The sequence below is a fragment of the Sycon ciliatum genome, chromosome 1 (assembly GCF_964019385.1).
Source record: "Sycon ciliatum chromosome 1, ocSycCili1.1, whole genome shotgun sequence".
Taxonomy (NCBI): Eukaryota; Metazoa; Porifera; class Calcarea; order Leucosolenida; family Sycettidae; genus Sycon; species Sycon ciliatum.
The window spans coordinates 86,650,159-86,665,847 of NC_088643.1; the positions used below are offsets into that span (position 1 = coordinate 86,650,159).

Consider the following 15,689-nt stretch of genomic DNA (forward strand, 5'->3'; position numbering starts at 1 on the left):
ATCCTGACTGTTCTCTCTTTCATAACAACTGCTTCAGCTGTAGAGACCGGGTTGCTTTTGGCATAGTTTTGCTTTTTGTTTGTTTTTCATCTGCCTTCCGCTCGAGGGTAGCGAAAACCTGAACAGGCGTCTACTCGTAGTTGTGACCGGGTACGCTAAAGGAAGTCGGTACTAACAGACTATTCGCTTTGAGCTGAAGCAATTGACCAGAAAAGAGGACGAATGGGATTACTACTAGCAAAAAGCGTGGCGATGTCACATCGTACGACTAGGGATTCCAGCAAGTAATATCCGGAAAGCTGATCAGCGAGGGGACGGTGTTGATCTGCGAGCCCATTCGTTGTGGGGTGACTGTGAGGTCACGGTGGCTGAGCGAAGCAGCTTGGACTGGAATCGGAGCCTTTCACAGTTTCAGAATTGACGGTTAGGCGATACTGCCCAGCTTACATAACAGTTTGAGTGAGGGCACCGTCAGCTGAGCGTCTCGGCCTTGCTTATGTATGGCCGACAAAGAGAATGATGCGAACAGTGATGGGGTGATCGAACACAAAGAGGCTAGCGAACGATGTCGAGTAGATCTACTCCAGGAGAGCAACACCTGGCGATATCCCCATTCAACCAGTACTTCTGCATCTTCAGTGCACTCGCCAGCATGCTCGGATGGAATCAAAGCTGATCTGACAACGTTATCTGGCTGGAAGCAGTCGCCAGCCATCGCAAACTACTGGTGGAACCGTAGAGGCTTGCAGGAGCGTGGGCTGGGGCATGACAAAACCACCGGTGCAGGGCGAACAGGCGGAGCAGTGGCAGCAGCAGCCGCCAAAAGCCATCCAGAGTCCAGTGTCCATAGCCATGGCAGAGTCGGGCAAATCACATGTGACAACAGCAGAACCAGTCGCCACGCTGCCCATTCCCATGAGTCGGCGGCGACGACGACTTCAGAAGTGAAGTATCCGTGTCCATTGCATTCTGCCACTCTGCATAAGGAGCCTAAGAAGCCATCACATGATTCTCGAGATGCTTCAAAGGCCAAACATGCAGCCACTGGTGTCGCCAGTGTTTTTCACAAGTACACAACAGTCACATCCCCGCGCACAGAGAAAGAGGGGATTTCCCTGCAACCAGACGAGCTCATCAAAGTAACAGCGCCAGCGAAGTCACACCATGGCAATGCTCGCTTTACGGCAGGTTCGCAGGGTCAGCAGGCTGGTCATAGTGTGGATGAGGTCGTTGTACAGTACACGCCATACCACCTATTGAAGCAGATGTTCACGAATACAGCCACGTGCACGCCGCCACCCAGCGGTGTGGACCTTCGCCATCAGTGTCAACAGCTGAGTGCATACTTGTATGCCACTGATCAGCTTGGTCAGCAACAGTACCATGTGCAGTGTCAACAACAATTGCTGCAGATGCAACAGCATCAACAAAGGCCAGCTGAACCTGTCCATGTCACCAGGCAGCTTGGCGGCGGCGGGACGAGCAGACACGTGGGGAATGGTCATGTCCCCCTTCAGACCAGCTCCATGCCAATGTGTGGTGTTACGGGCAGTTCAACAGTACCAGGAGCTGTTCAGCATCACACACAGCAGCAGCAGAACTCAGCTCAGCAGCGCAGCGGTCGGCGAGAGCTCGGCTCTGTACAGCGTCGGCCAAGCCTTACGTCAGTGCTTGTAGAGCCGTGCCTTCCAGCATTCTCTAGTGCTTTTGATAACCTTACTGCTGAGAACCGAGGCAGCACGCATGCCAATAGCCTGCAGCAGCGGCGGGTATCTATACCAAACAGCAACCAGACACACAAGTCAAACTGGACGTCCATGCAGAAAGCTTCACATGCCGAACTGCTCCTTGAGAGTGGCATCTCAGTTCCAAACCTCACACAAGCTGCAGGCCTGCCTCTTCTCGTATCGCATGCAAGCAGCAGAGGGCCAGAGCTGTTAGTAGTAGATCCTAGGGATATGTCAGGTGAGGGACGCCGATGGAGACCGGCTGACTCGCATGCCTATAGCAACAAGGAAAGACAGACCCAGCAGCTGCCATCTCACCAGCGTGCAAAGCCACCGATGCAGCAGCAGCAGACTTGCTCGCTGGTTGAGATGTCCCTTGCCGAGAGTGTTCCACAGCGGGACACTAGGCACACTAACAGCATGATCAACTTTCCACTGATACAGGCCAAAGGCAAAGGTCACAATTCAAGTCTAAAGCAAAGTCGGACAGGTCACGGCCGTACCAGAGGCGATAAGTCCGAGCAACCTCAGTCTACGACACTTCCAAAAATTGACGGCTTCAAATTCATGGGAGATATTCCAGGAAAGGCACCAGATGGCGGCATTATGGCATCCAAAAGCGTACATGCAAGTCGTGATGCACTGGCTGCACGAGAGGCTGCGGGTCAGCCGTCACAATTTCAAGTTGCGAAGAGCAAAGCTGGGCGCACAACATCAGGTAGATCTACCAGTCATCACAGGCAAGCAGTGAAACCGGGTTCTAAACCTGGACATATGGTAGTCGAGTGGAAGGCAATGTGAGTGATGGCCAGACCTGATCATGTGATATCCTTCATTTTTTTGCTGGGTACGTCATCGCGATGGATGCAGATTAGCTCGGTGTTTTCATCACAGGGATGTTCTGGAACATACCCCAGACCCGACCATTGTGGTGGATATGTGTCCCTTCCTTTCCCAGCATCTACGCTACTAGTATTCTTCTTGAGCTGGGCTGTCATAGGATCTACATGGCAGTGATAATAATTATGTGCTTGCTGGAGCATGATACTGTGTATCTGGGAGATCTAAATTATTGCATGCCCGGCATGGCAAACTTGAACACCGATGCACGATTCTCCACCAGCTTGAATACCCCCTTTTTTAATTGGTCCTGGGTTTTTTTCAGCAACATGTTGACACAAATCTTGATTTTGCAGCGCACAATAATCGGAGAAATATGCCGTTTTGTAACTCTATATCTGGCCAACCTGTTCTCAACCATTTCCGTCCTATTCTTCATACTAGTGCTGCAGTATTCTTGTCAACTACATTCCAGCCAGCGCTGAGCAAAAACTAAACTACAAGTGCAACTGTTCATGCACAGTGGCGGGAACTGAAATCCGACCCCTGATTCAGTGCTGGAGTGCAGCACCGATTCTAGCGGTCTGTATTTTGTAGTGTAGCCGGGTCTTGCAATGTGAGCGCACCGCTCCAGGGGTTGGATTTCATTTGCCAGCATTTTACTATACATGTAGCAACCACAGCAAGAGTATGGGAGGTTCTACTCTTGGCCATAGCCATAGTGTGAAGTAGGACACCCAATAGATTGGCCCTTGGCAGATAATGCCAGCAGTAAAACAGGCAGAATGTAGTACTCTTTCTGGTATATTTCTTGCATGTTTGGTATAATATGAATAGAGAAGAGAAACGGAATTGGAGGAATTGCACACCATACGCTTTTCATGGTTCTGTCAAGTTTCTGCTTTTTTTTGCAGAATCTGCCCATTTTTAGAACATTATTCGCCAAGGCCTATCATAGATATGCATTCTTTTTGAATACGTCCACAGAACAATCAGATAGCAGTTAGAAAGAAGGCTGGAGAAGCAAGGATTGGTATCAGCCCTGGAAGATGCAGTGCAGCTAGCCCAAGCAGCAAGGTCATCACGGTTTTAAAATAAATAAAGCAGAGTGCATAATAACGTATAGGAAGTTTCCAGAAAGAATGGAGCATCTTCAGTGAAAATGGAAAATGCAGGCACAAGTTAAGTATGACTTGTGCCCACATTTTCCATGTTACAATTTTTTCCTGGCTCACCATCTGAGTTATTAGTGCACAGCTGAAGAGCCGTCATGAACAATACGGCGAAACGATCGTCGCGTGATACTTCAATTAAAAAAGTGAAAAAGAGAAAGGTCCCAGATGTGTTGTAAAAAAATTGAGACTTTTGTACTGAAAAAATATTATAAAACACCTAGTTAGGGGGGGGGGGGGGCAGGAGGTTCAATACGCATAATGTAATGTAGCTAAAACACACACGTACGCATAGAAACAAAAATAAAAATAGAATATTCAGAAACACAGCCTGCATGGCCAGCATGCACGACACTGTGAATTCTGACACCATCACCATACACTGATTCCAACACCCATGCACAACATGCTAGTATATGTCATACTAGTGCGTACTGCAATGTAAAAATTGGTATAATTATTAAATAGCAATAGTGATAATTATGGACTTGGATGGAGAGCCAAGGATAAATTTATAGCAAAGAAAAGGACCAAGGAACTACAAGTTACAAGACTAGTGCAATGTTATCGCATGAGCTGATGGTCAAGTAACTGGTGATGTTAGTGGACATTATAACGTAACTTACTTGTAGTTCCTTGGTCCTTTCTTTGCTCTAAGTGAAAATCATGTTGAACAATACGAGCATGACAGACACAGCTGAAAGGTGCCTGCACTGAGCCATGCTATCTGAACACTATCCAGACCGACAGAAGAATAGTAAGTTGGACAACAACAGCTATACGCAAGAACCACTTGAGCCCAGTGGGGGACCAGCGGAAGCCAAAGAGTTTCTCTACCGTCTCTTCAGTGTGGTCCGACTCCAGGGTATGTTCATCGACATTACCACCCGGCATGTCGTCTTCAGATAGTCCAGCCTCACTTTCAGACGCAGTGCCGCCGCCAGCAGCATTGGCAGACAAGGACGTTTCACGGACATCAGGACCGACCTCATGTTCCACAAGCAGGGTGTTCTCAGAGTTGTGCTCGGGACTAGAGGTCGGTGCTACACTATATTCTTGGCTGTCATTTCTGGTCCACCAAGTCAGTCCAGCAAGTTGTGACCTAGGAATGGGTTCAGTGACTAGACTAACTACAGCTGTGATTACCAAACTGACTAGTAGCTCAAAGAAGCCAACATAGATGAAGTGAACACGCACAACCCACGGACGCATGTCCTCACAACCGGAGCTTGACATGGAGTTGTAGACGCTCTCCAGGACGAAGCGGACCAAGCCGATCAGCAAACCCACCGTAAGACCAGCGTAGACACCGCGTGGTGTTGTGCGCGTCCAAAACACACCCATCAGGTAGACTGCGGACAATGGTGGCTGTGCATAGCTGCTGATTGCCTGCATAGGACAATCATCACAATGAATACAACATACACTAGAGAAAGTCAAGATAGAACCCGTAGTTGAAAACAGCTACAAACATATCAAATACGGGATAGGCAGAAACATTGACCTCACAAGACACACCATATGTACTAATACACAGCAGTTGCAGGTCTTTGAGGGAAACTTTGGAAAACAACCCACCTTGATCACATTATCGCTTCTACCAAGAGTACATAACGAAGAGTATGCAACTCCCATCTTGAGGTGCAATGGGGTCACCCACGGCAGAATTAGTTTATTGCGTCATTTTTCTGGCAAAAAAAAAGGTGTATGGTTTTCAGCGCTTATCTTGTATACACGGTGTCAGTTCATCAGGGCTCAGGGTGTATGGATCTACCATCCGTTGTTCTGCTTCGACTACCGTAGCTGCAATGTACAAGTTATTCGTATTGTGACCTCTAGCTATGCATGATAGCATGATCGAACCAAACGGCTCCGAAAGACTGACGTCATAAAAATTCCACCATGGGCTGAGAGATTCTTGAGTTGCACACTCTTGCCAGTCTTGGTTAGGTACTCTTCCTGCTACATGTACTCTTGTCTTTCATTTTTCTTGTATACCAGTTAAAAAAAGTACAAGTACATGAATAGTACTGCACTGTACCTGCACTGTACCTGCAAATAGAGAAAGAGCTGATCACCCTGCAGGGCTTCAAGAACAGGTAGCCAAGCGACGCTGATGACCACCATGACAACCACCACCACATAGCCAACAACGACCTGCTGTCTCTGTGACGAGTGCGGCCTGAGTGCGTTCCAGACGTCAATGGTGAACATTGTGCCAGCACTGTTGAAGGTCGACGCCAGGGAGGACATGAGGGCTGCCATCATCACAGCTAGTAGAAGACCGGTAAGGCCCGTTGGAAGGACATTCAGCACCAGCTCGGGGTACGCAATGTTGGAGCAGCCATCGGAATTGTCACAGATCTCCTCGCATTCACAAGCAATGCCGCAGCCAACTCGCCGCGGGTACAGTGTGCGTGCAATCATGCCAGGCAGGACGATGAGGAACAAGGGCAGAATCTTGAGCAAGCCGCACAGGATCGTCCCCAGCTTTGCATGGAACGCATTCTTGGCACCGAGAACACGTTGAACCATGACCTACATGCATACATACGGAAAACACAGAGAGAGAGAGAGAGAGAGAGAGAGAGAGAGAGAGAGAGAGAGAGAGAGAGAGAGAGAGAGCGAGAGAGAGCGAGAGAGAGAGAGAGAGAGAGAGAGAGAGAGAGAGAGAGAGAGAGAGAGAGAGAGAGAGAGAGAGAGAGAGAGAGAGAGAGAGAGAGAGAGAGAGAGAGAGAGAGAGAGAGAGAGAGAGAGAGAGAGAGAGAGAGAGAGAGAGAGAGAGAGAGAGAGAGAGAGAGAGAGAGAGGAGAGAGCAAGAGAGAGAGAGAGAGAGAGAGAGAGAGAGAGAGAGAGAGAGAGAGAGAGAGAGAGAGAGAGAGAGAGAGAGAGAGAGAGCGAGAGAGCGAGAGAGAGAGAGAGAGAGAGAGAGAGAGAGAGAGAGAGAGAGAGAGAGAGAGAGAGAGAGAGAGAGAGAGAGAGAGAGAGAGAGAGAGAGAGAGAGAGAGAGAGAGAGAGACAGAGAGAGAGAGAGAGAGAGAGATCTAGCCAGGGGAGGGGGAGGGAGAAGAATGGTCAGAGATGGGCAGGGGAGGTTCCACTGCGTCCCAGTATGTCATAGCATTGGCAATACCTGAACCAAAAGAAGATACTGCAACATTCATTCCATGCCGGTGCATGGCTGTGGAAAATGGATTCTTGGCACGTGTGCCAAAGGCTATGAATCTACTTCGGGTAGTCCTCTCGCATCCTCCGTTGAGGCACCACGTCTGCCGCTTGGGGACTATGTCATGGATGGTAGAAGCTTAGCGCATTCGCATGCACAGTGTAGGTAAAAACACGTACTGGTAATTTACTTTGAGTAGTAGATTTGGTATGGTATGGTATTTTAATTTTAATTCACCAATCGAACAGGCATATCTGCCTTCTTGCCGGGATGGCCAGAGCCAACCACGGCTCCTACTAATTGATGAATATGATTTAGTGTCTACATGTTCTGGTACCGGTACTTGATTGCCTTGCAATAGACCTGGATAGGGCTCAGTAGCCCGGAAAAAAGAAGAGTACAAGTTAACTCATAAATTATCGCGTCCGTACCCGAGGGAATTCACGGCGGCCGCTAACACCTGGTAAATCCAGCGGCATATGCAGCGTAGCCTAAAGGTAGACAACAAACTTTTTTCAAGTTCAATACCTGACTAGAGCACCAGTAGAATATGCCAGTGGAGGGAATAGCTATCACCACGGCTGGCCAAGGAAACTTCTCATCGCTGGGACTACGGAACATGTGGAAAGCGTTGTCTGGAACTGCACCGACATCACACGTTCCGTTTGGCACGCTGTATGTGTAGTTTCCTGGCCACTTCTCACGCAAACCGGAAAGGCCGCCGACTTTGTTGAAGCCTGCATCGGCAATACACATGGCAGGGAACTGGCCAGATCAGCAAACATCGGGTGTCTATAAGTCATTGTAATCGGTACATTGGTGATATGGGCAGCAGATAACAAGTCATTTTATCCAGCTTTCTAGGCGGTCAAAGCAGTGACAATTTGGCAACTAATAGAGTGCACGTGGCGCCAGCTACCTAGTGAAACCAGCAATAACGTTACAAAGCATAACATCCTGCAACAATGGGGACTCATACTTGCCAACCCAGCCAAAGCAAATCCCTTAGTCACACACCCAGTTTCCCTTAATTTTCTCTCATTTCCCTTATTCCCTGGTTTTCGCCAATTTCGGCCATTTTCTCTTTTTTTGGGCAATTTTGTTCTCTCTTTTTATTCATTTCTAACCCATTGCTCATTGGGGGACCAAAACCTGAGTTTCAGATCGCCACTACATGTGTGATTCTGTGAAATGCGGGGCCGTATGAGCCCTTGTCACACCACAAAACCATTTTTTTTAAACAATCATGGTTCAGTGCCAATACCGGTAGTTTTCCGATCAAAGTCAAAAATCCCCGGTATGCAGGTAGTGACCGTAGTTTCCCGGTATAATACCGGGAAAACCGGTATAATACCGGGAAAACCGGTATGGTTGGCAAGTATGGCGACTACGGTACTACTGTACACTGTCAAGACAGTGAATATTTTCGCACATACATGTACTTCTTCTGCGCATACAATTCAGATTTCAGCTTAGCAATGTACACGTTGCGCCCCGCCCCCTTGGACATTGAAGCGTAAAGTGCTTGTATCGCTGATGTACCGATTATGTAAAGGTGCGAAAAGCATTATTGGATTTACCAGTGGGCTTTGTGCTATGTGCACTGATTTTTCTTCTTCCAACTAAATCTCTCTATTATTCATTGCAACGGGCTATTCATAGTTAATTACCACTTTGTCATTGTAATTTAGTATTCACGCAAATAGGTTCAACTGATTGAATACAGGACACAGGTATGCTTACTGAGAACCATCAACACAAAAGAGCCGGCGACCATGATTACTGATTGCAAGACTTCAGTGTAGATGACAGCTGCCAGACCACCTGAACAAAGATAACAGCGGAACAGCGAGGCTTAGCCCGGGGGACAGTCCCTTCTACAGTGGCTTTACAGAGTAGCTCACCTGACCTATACCTGTATGGTGGTTTCCCATAAGCTGGAACTGTGCCACAACATCACCATAATTATGGGTGTAACAACTGATTTCTGGTAATAATTGGACTTTCAACGAAGAACAAACAAGAGCTACTTTTAAAATCATATCTGGAAATTTGTGGAAATACTTCTGATCACAATCCGCACATGTAGCGTTAGTTGCATAACGTACCAGTGATTGTATAGATACCAGTGATGACCAACAGAGTGATTGTTGATGGGTAGATGTCCCAGCCAAGAGCTTCTTTCATGAAGACATCCCCGGCATATAAATCGACCTACCCGTAACATGAGAAGCCCAGAATAAGGCAAAGTTGCACCAGAAACAAGCAGGTGTCGCTACTGGCGCACAAACAGCACACTCACCACTGACCACAAAAATAATTGCACACAAACCAGCTAGGACAGGAAGAATGAGGAGGATTTCCTTTTTCACTAAGTTTCCAGTAAAATAGTCTATCTGCAAGATCACTGTTGATGTGAAAACAACAGGGAGTCATATAAATTCACTCCACTAAAATAATGACATCAGCACATGTAGATGACATACCGACACTTTGGTCAAGATGTAGCTGATTAGCGTGTAGACCGAGACAAAGGCACGTAACCGAGGACTTTGGAACCTCCGTCCCAGGAACTGTGGCATAGTATACACCTGTATGGGTGAGGCAGAATAGTGTGTGTTTCCATTGTAAGCATTAGTGCTAGCTCTTGCACGTCACAATATTACTGAGCTAGGCCCCAGAGTCAACAGTACTCTTGATGTACAGCATGGCCACTCTGGCGGTACTCCGCTGCTGCCAAAGGGATCATGCAATGACACACAGTCCACGTCACCCTTCAGCAATCAAGCCATGTATTCAGTGAAGTTACGAAATTACACCTGTGCCGCTGCACATACATCCCCACTCGCAAGCAGGACTTCGCTCAGCACAACTGCTATTCAAGTAAGCCAAGTGCATAATACACACCATAACACAGAACAGATATTTATTGAGCCAATTTGGCTGGAAATCACTTGATATTGGAGAAAAAAACTCATAATTGGCTTCTCAGTGACCTGCTGACAGTGGTGTTGTCAGCTAAAACTTACCCCAGACTTGAGGTAGATAGGTGCAAAGAGCCAGCCAAGAAGTAGTACTATCCAAACAGCCTTCGCATTGCGCAAACAGAAAAGGAAAAAATGGTCTCACAATTAAACGAAAGAACCAAAATGTTACATGTTATCCGTAGTTTGTGTCCAACACTAACACTAACACTAACACTAACGGCAGTTATAAGCAAGATGTTGTGTAGTCTCAATCTACACAGAACAACAAGGGCAATCGAGGCCAGTTTGTTGCTACTTAAAGTTTCAAGCTCTCGCAATCATCAGGCATGAAAAGTTAAAAGTAGCGACAAACAAGCCTAGATCGCCCTTGTTGTTCTGTGTATTACGCTCTACCTCCGCCATGGTGTTGAACACTGTCAGCACACTGGGTGCATCCTCCGGCGTAGTCTCAATTTACAAATTTGCAACGTGCTAAGGGCTAGGTACATGTATATAGGCAAGTGCATCCAGCGGCTTGAACAAACCATATGGGCCATTGCAAGCAAGATAGTGTCTTCGGAGCTACATTTTAGTAAGTATGAACTCCCATGCGAGCAAGAGTAGTTAATTCATCTTGAAAACTTATGTAGCCCCGAAGACACAATTTGCTCATAACGGCCCATACTAGTATTTATTTAGAAACATTTCATTACTTTGAGGGAAAGGAATGGGGAAAAGTCTGGAGAAAATGGACTGTCACCACCACGATTTGAGCCAGGGACCACTCTACCACTAGGTCACGGCGTGAGTTAGTCGCCATCCCAACTTTTCATGTGGTAATAAAAACTAATACGCACAACCTTGTAGAATACATACTAAGTCCCGAGTGTTCCCAGACAGTATGAGCATTGGGAAGATACCAAGGAAGAATATTCAGTAATCACACAGGTCTTCTGAGTTACCGGTACCTACATGTAGTTCATATGCAGAGACAGCAACACCGGATGCAGCACCAGTGCCAGCAAGGCCAATGAAGTGTTCACTGCCAATATTGCTGGCGAACAAACTGGTACCAATCTGGACACAGGCAAGTCATGGTGATAACTGATAAGCGACAATGCAGTGACAATTTAGATTACAACCACGCAAACAGTAAAGGCGTTTGCTCCCCGCAAACACACACACAGTCACACACACACACACACACACACACACACACACACACACACACACACCATTGGACGCCCATCGCCATAGCGATGCTACAGCAGAAGCCATAGCAGCTTGTGCTGGAATTGCACCATTCAACACACACGTGCACACGCATGCACACTTCTAGTGCCCATTGTGCGCAATCCAGTATCTAACAAAAAGCCATAGCTAATAGAATTCCATGTTCTGCCATCATACAACAAGTGGCATCCACTCTAAAGTTAGCAGTGTGTAGACTGGTAATACCTAGCTTCTTGAAAGGCTCTGCGAAAAATACAACCATCACCATGCGATTTGAGAGTACCAGCCATGCAGGAGCTCAAGGTGGACAAGACAAGAGCCAGTTTTCTGACCTAAAAAAACACCCATGATTATACTACTATACTAGCAGCACCCCCGCCAGCGTTGCCTGGCCGAATGTGGCATGCCGGTGAAGCAAGTACATGAAGCGCACACGTGCTCAGCACGTGGTGGTGGCCAGACCGCTGAAGTCCTGGTGAGGGAGGTTCTTCATCGTTGGAAGGAGAAGGAGGGACGTCTGTTACGCCTTCGGGAGGCTGGTCAGGGTTGTCCATCACCTGGTGGCGGATGAAGCGGCTCAAAAAATTCAAAAACTTACGAACAAAAGTGCGATGCGCTCTTCACTGCAGATCAGATGCAGAGTGCAGTCAGTGCAGATCTTTTGTATCCTTTTGTTGGAGATGTTTCTATTTGCAGAGAACGGTTCACGTGGTCCGCAGCGCTTGTGCGGCTGCTAGTGCTACCTATGGCCTAGGCTAGGTGGCTACATGATTCGCACGCTTCGCGTGCTCAGTGCTTCTGCGCGCGGCTGCTACTGCTACTCGTACTGATCGTGTCTGCATAAGTATAAGCGCTACCACCGTAGAAATAAAAAATCCGAAGGAAATACGACAATTTTACTGCGTCTGTAGCTTGTGTTGTAGCGCACCCATGTTCTGAATTCCTGCTGGGTGGGTCAAGCCAGACTCTCTTCCCTGTTCCATCGGCTCTCCAAAAGTATATTCTGACATTGTTGAGATTTACAGATGAGAAATTGCACACCTGTCAAATCGTTTCTGATTCGAGCACCCGGGTCTACGTACAGTCTACTCGCGATAAGTCACGCACAGTGTCCTGGAATAGAAAATGCGCGACTTACCGAGAGTGCGCGACTTACATTATACACCACGTCATGCATATGTACAGCCGTCATTTTTTCTTCTGCATATGGACATGTGTGCTGAACAAGCGTACAAGCACTGTACTGAGCTGCATGCGCACGGTAGACCTACACTGTCTGTAGTCTACACTGACTGACACTGTACACTGCTGTACACGAGACGTACATTGTAGATCTACCACAGCGTGAAGCCATGATCCGTTGATCGATATGAAGGCATGATCGAGAAAGAAAAGTAACGACGTTCCGTTACTTTTGCCGTTTTGGTAGGGATTTGACAAGACGCACTTCTGTTTCAGTCGTGTAAACACTTCGTTTCCCTTTGCTTGACGATGCCTTCTCATAAGAAAACGAAAGAACAGCGAACAGTGGCTGATCGACTGCGTTTGGTTCGTCTCTATCGTGAGAGTGGAAAAACCTCCGCTCGAAAATTTGCGAAGTTGAACAATGTTCTGGAGGCGATGTTCCGCGGCTGGCTGAGGGATGCTGAAGCTGGCAAACTCGCCGATGCTAATCCGTCTGGTCCACAGGGAGTCCGCAACAGAAGTTCCCAGTTCGGGAAAATTGAGGAGCGGCTAGTGAAGTATATTTTGCTTCGAAGGGAGAAGTTTGTGACTGACAAACTTGGATTGTCGTGGGTGATCCTGAGGGTGAAGGCTCTCATACAATATGCACAATTCAGTCATAATAATTATATTCTTACCTTTACAGTATTCAAGCTCCATCATTGAAAACCACATCATTCGCAAATATTCACGAAATCCACGAAATCCACAAAATCCCGAAAAATAAAAAAATCTTGAGGTGGGTGTCCTGGATGAAAAAGTGCGTGACTTATCGCGAGTGCGTGACTTAAAAGTGCGTGACTTATCGCGAGTAGACTGTACCTACACTGTTCGCACGCTTCGCGTGCTCAGCACGTGGTGGTGGCTACACGATTCGAACGCTTCGCGTGCTCAGTGCTGTGGCTGCTTCCGCTAGCTACACGATTCGCACGCTTTGCGTGCTCAGTGCTTCTGCGGCCGCTAGCTACACTGTGCTAATTAGAGGGTTTGGAAACGTGCCTCTAATCACGCGTACAGCAGACAATGTTCTTTAATTCCCAGTATCGAGTCAGCGAGAATCGGTATATTGCTCACAGGAAATGGCAAGGAGATAGTCCAACGAAGGAAGAATTCTACGTGCAGAGACAAACCACAAACTACTGCCAGAAGTCCAGAAGTGGAAAAAGCAAAAAGAAGAAAGCCTGAGCCGACTTTCAATGCCCGAGCTAGATCCTCGTAAAGGATACTTGGTGGAACAACAACAAAACACATGTATACAAATATGGTAGAGTACATAAGCATGTAGCAGAGTTCGCAGGAAGTGGTACATCTGCGCAACGTTCCGAGGGTCATGCGTAGCATGGTACTCTACGTAGCCGACAATGGCAACATGATAAAGGCTACATCCTGTAAACAAAATGTTGCCGCGCAGAAGCTTGAGAAATGTACAAAATTACGAAATCGCGGAACGAAAGATAAATCGCAAGAAATCCGTGCAGGCACTACACTACACTGTTCGCACGCTTCGCGTGCTCAGGGCAGCGCTGCTCCGCAGCGCTTCAGCGTGACACAAAAACACACGTCACAGGTGCCTCTTCTTTATAAGGAGCGTGACACACACACAGACACACGTCACAGGTGCCTCTCTTTTATAAGTAAAGATACCATGTACTGTAAAAGCCATATATATAACGAGTTAACGAGGAGAAATCTGTCGTTAAAATAGAAATCGTTATACAGAAATCGATACATATACTGTTCTATTGAGCATCGAGAATGAGTGAGAATCGTTACCTTTGGTACACATAAACCTGTCAATTTTGGGAAATCGTTATGTATGCGCCTCGTTAGAATAATGGATTTTACAGTATATGAATGACACGTCAAGACAAGACAGTTGATAGAATGACAATAATCATAACGACAGTCAACACACATGATATTGCGGTATGGTACTGGCCAATGAAATACAGATTCAGCTTCGAGTCCAGTAGCGAGCTTTCTTGCAACTAGAGCACATGAGTACACATGAGTACACAGCTGCACTGTGCCGGCGGGTACTGTAAGTTACTCGAGGCTGAGCCCGTATTTCACCGACCAGTGCTGTAGATGCACGGCCCTCATTTAGACAAGCTGATGGGGTCTTCTGACAAATCAACTGAGACGATACGATAACCAGCGCAAGGATTTGCCTCTTTTGTAAAGACTGTGGCTGAGTGTTCTACTCACCGCCCACCAAGGCACAGATCTGCCCGCAAGAAAGTAGCCTTCAGTTGAGCCATGATTTGTCTTGCGGCGGCTTGTCTGAGCATCACACAGGCACGACACATAGTGCTCGGCTTTAACACGGCTACACTCAGCCGCTACAGTGGCCGGCACTACATAATTGAATACATGAACCGTACACGCGCGCGCGCGTGTGTGTGTGTGTGCCAGAGTCTCAGTGCGGGTTCCAGCAAAGACGTGATTGTTCCAATGCCATCTTCTCTGTCAACTTGTAGAGAAATTATATCAGCATCGTTCGAAACTGCTTTGCGTCTTTGTGGACCCCGCAAGACTGTGTGCCTGTTGAGGCTCTTTGGCAAGCATTGCTTTGGCTAGGTGTACCCCAAGAGGCTGTGGCTCTAGTGAAGTCGTTCCATATGGATATGTTGGCGTCTGTTCGTGTTCCCGGTGGTTGTACCGACCAGATCTCTGTCAAAAATGGTTTGCGGCAAGGGTGTTTGTATTTTTGTTCCCCTCCTCACGAGGGCAGCAGTATATCAGGGTCAAGGTCAGGATAAAGGTGTGTGCGTGCATGCATGCGCCTGTGTGCCGGTAACGTGGATGTGCAAACTTGGTTTTTACTTGAACGTGGAGGTGGAGGTCTCAAAAATACAGGTTGCATAAAACTAAACACTGCAAATATTTAATAATTTTAGAAAGAATTTAAATTGGAGTAGTGAACTCACCCAAATGCCAATCCCTATCAGACCAATGAAATAAACAGCTAGGACAATTCCATCCCAGGGACGTTTGAATAGGTTATAGCTATTCCTCTCAATAGTGACGTTGTGGCAGCTTGACTCCATGCCCTAGCAGTCGAAAATTACTCTGCAGCAGATTCTTATTGACGACTGACGTTACATGAACTGTGCATGGGATACTACAGTTGTGTGCACGCAGTCGGAGCATTTCTCCAGGCCCGCCAGCACATTGTGTACTTTTATCTACTGGTATCATCAAAATCCAACACACCTACAAAACTAATAGTTACTTCCACCACCACCGTGCCAAAGAAGGTCATCACTTATCTACATCTATCACATGTATCAGGCCCTGGATCGACGCCTCGAGCACTGCAGGCAAAGGGACGATGAAAGGGTTCGTTCAAAACAAGCAT

At 47.2% G+C, this 15,689-nt stretch overlaps 1 protein-coding gene across 4 annotated transcripts; it reads right to left on the minus strand.

The window, feature by feature from the left end:
* Positions 1 to 3,566: 3,566 nt before the first annotated feature.
* LOC135806115 (sodium/glucose cotransporter 2-like) lies at positions 3,567 to 15,603 on the minus strand. 4 transcript variants are annotated; one of them, XM_065320264.1, is made up of 10 exons: positions 15,259 to 15,594; positions 14,537 to 14,611; positions 10,844 to 10,948; positions 9,935 to 9,994; positions 9,392 to 9,496; positions 9,014 to 9,119; positions 8,649 to 8,729; positions 7,434 to 7,642; positions 5,792 to 6,277; positions 3,567 to 5,128 (listed from the first exon to the last, which is right to left on the minus strand). In XM_065320264.1, exons 1-10 carry the CDS (start codon positions 15,376 to 15,378, stop codon positions 4,463 to 4,465), a joined length of 2,013 nt encoding a protein of 670 aa, XP_065176336.1. In that variant the 5' UTR covers positions 15,379 to 15,594; the 3' UTR covers positions 3,567 to 4,462. The 4 variants fall into 4 exon arrangements, with proteins under 4 accessions (XP_065176336.1, XP_065176337.1, XP_065176339.1 ...); XM_065320266.1 differs by having other exon boundaries at positions 4,935 to 5,128; positions 5,781 to 6,277; positions 15,259 to 15,603; XM_065320265.1 differs by lacking the exons at positions 14,537 to 14,611; positions 15,259 to 15,594 and adding an exon at positions 11,330 to 12,064.
* Between the last annotated feature and the right edge of the window lie 86 nt (positions 15,604 to 15,689).

Coding starts and splice junctions, on each gene's coding strand:
- LOC135806115 (XM_065320264.1), bottom strand. CDS start 15,378: ATGGAGTCAAGCTGCCACAACGTCACTATTGAGAGGAATAGCTATAAC. Junction 9,995..10,843: donor TCTCTGCATATGAACTACAT/GTAGGTACCGGT, acceptor CGCAATGCGAAG/GCTGTTTGGATAGTACTACT. Junction 9,497..9,934: donor CTATCTACCTCAAGTCTGGG/GTAAGTTTTAGC, acceptor TCACCCATACAG/GTGTATACTATGCCACAGTT.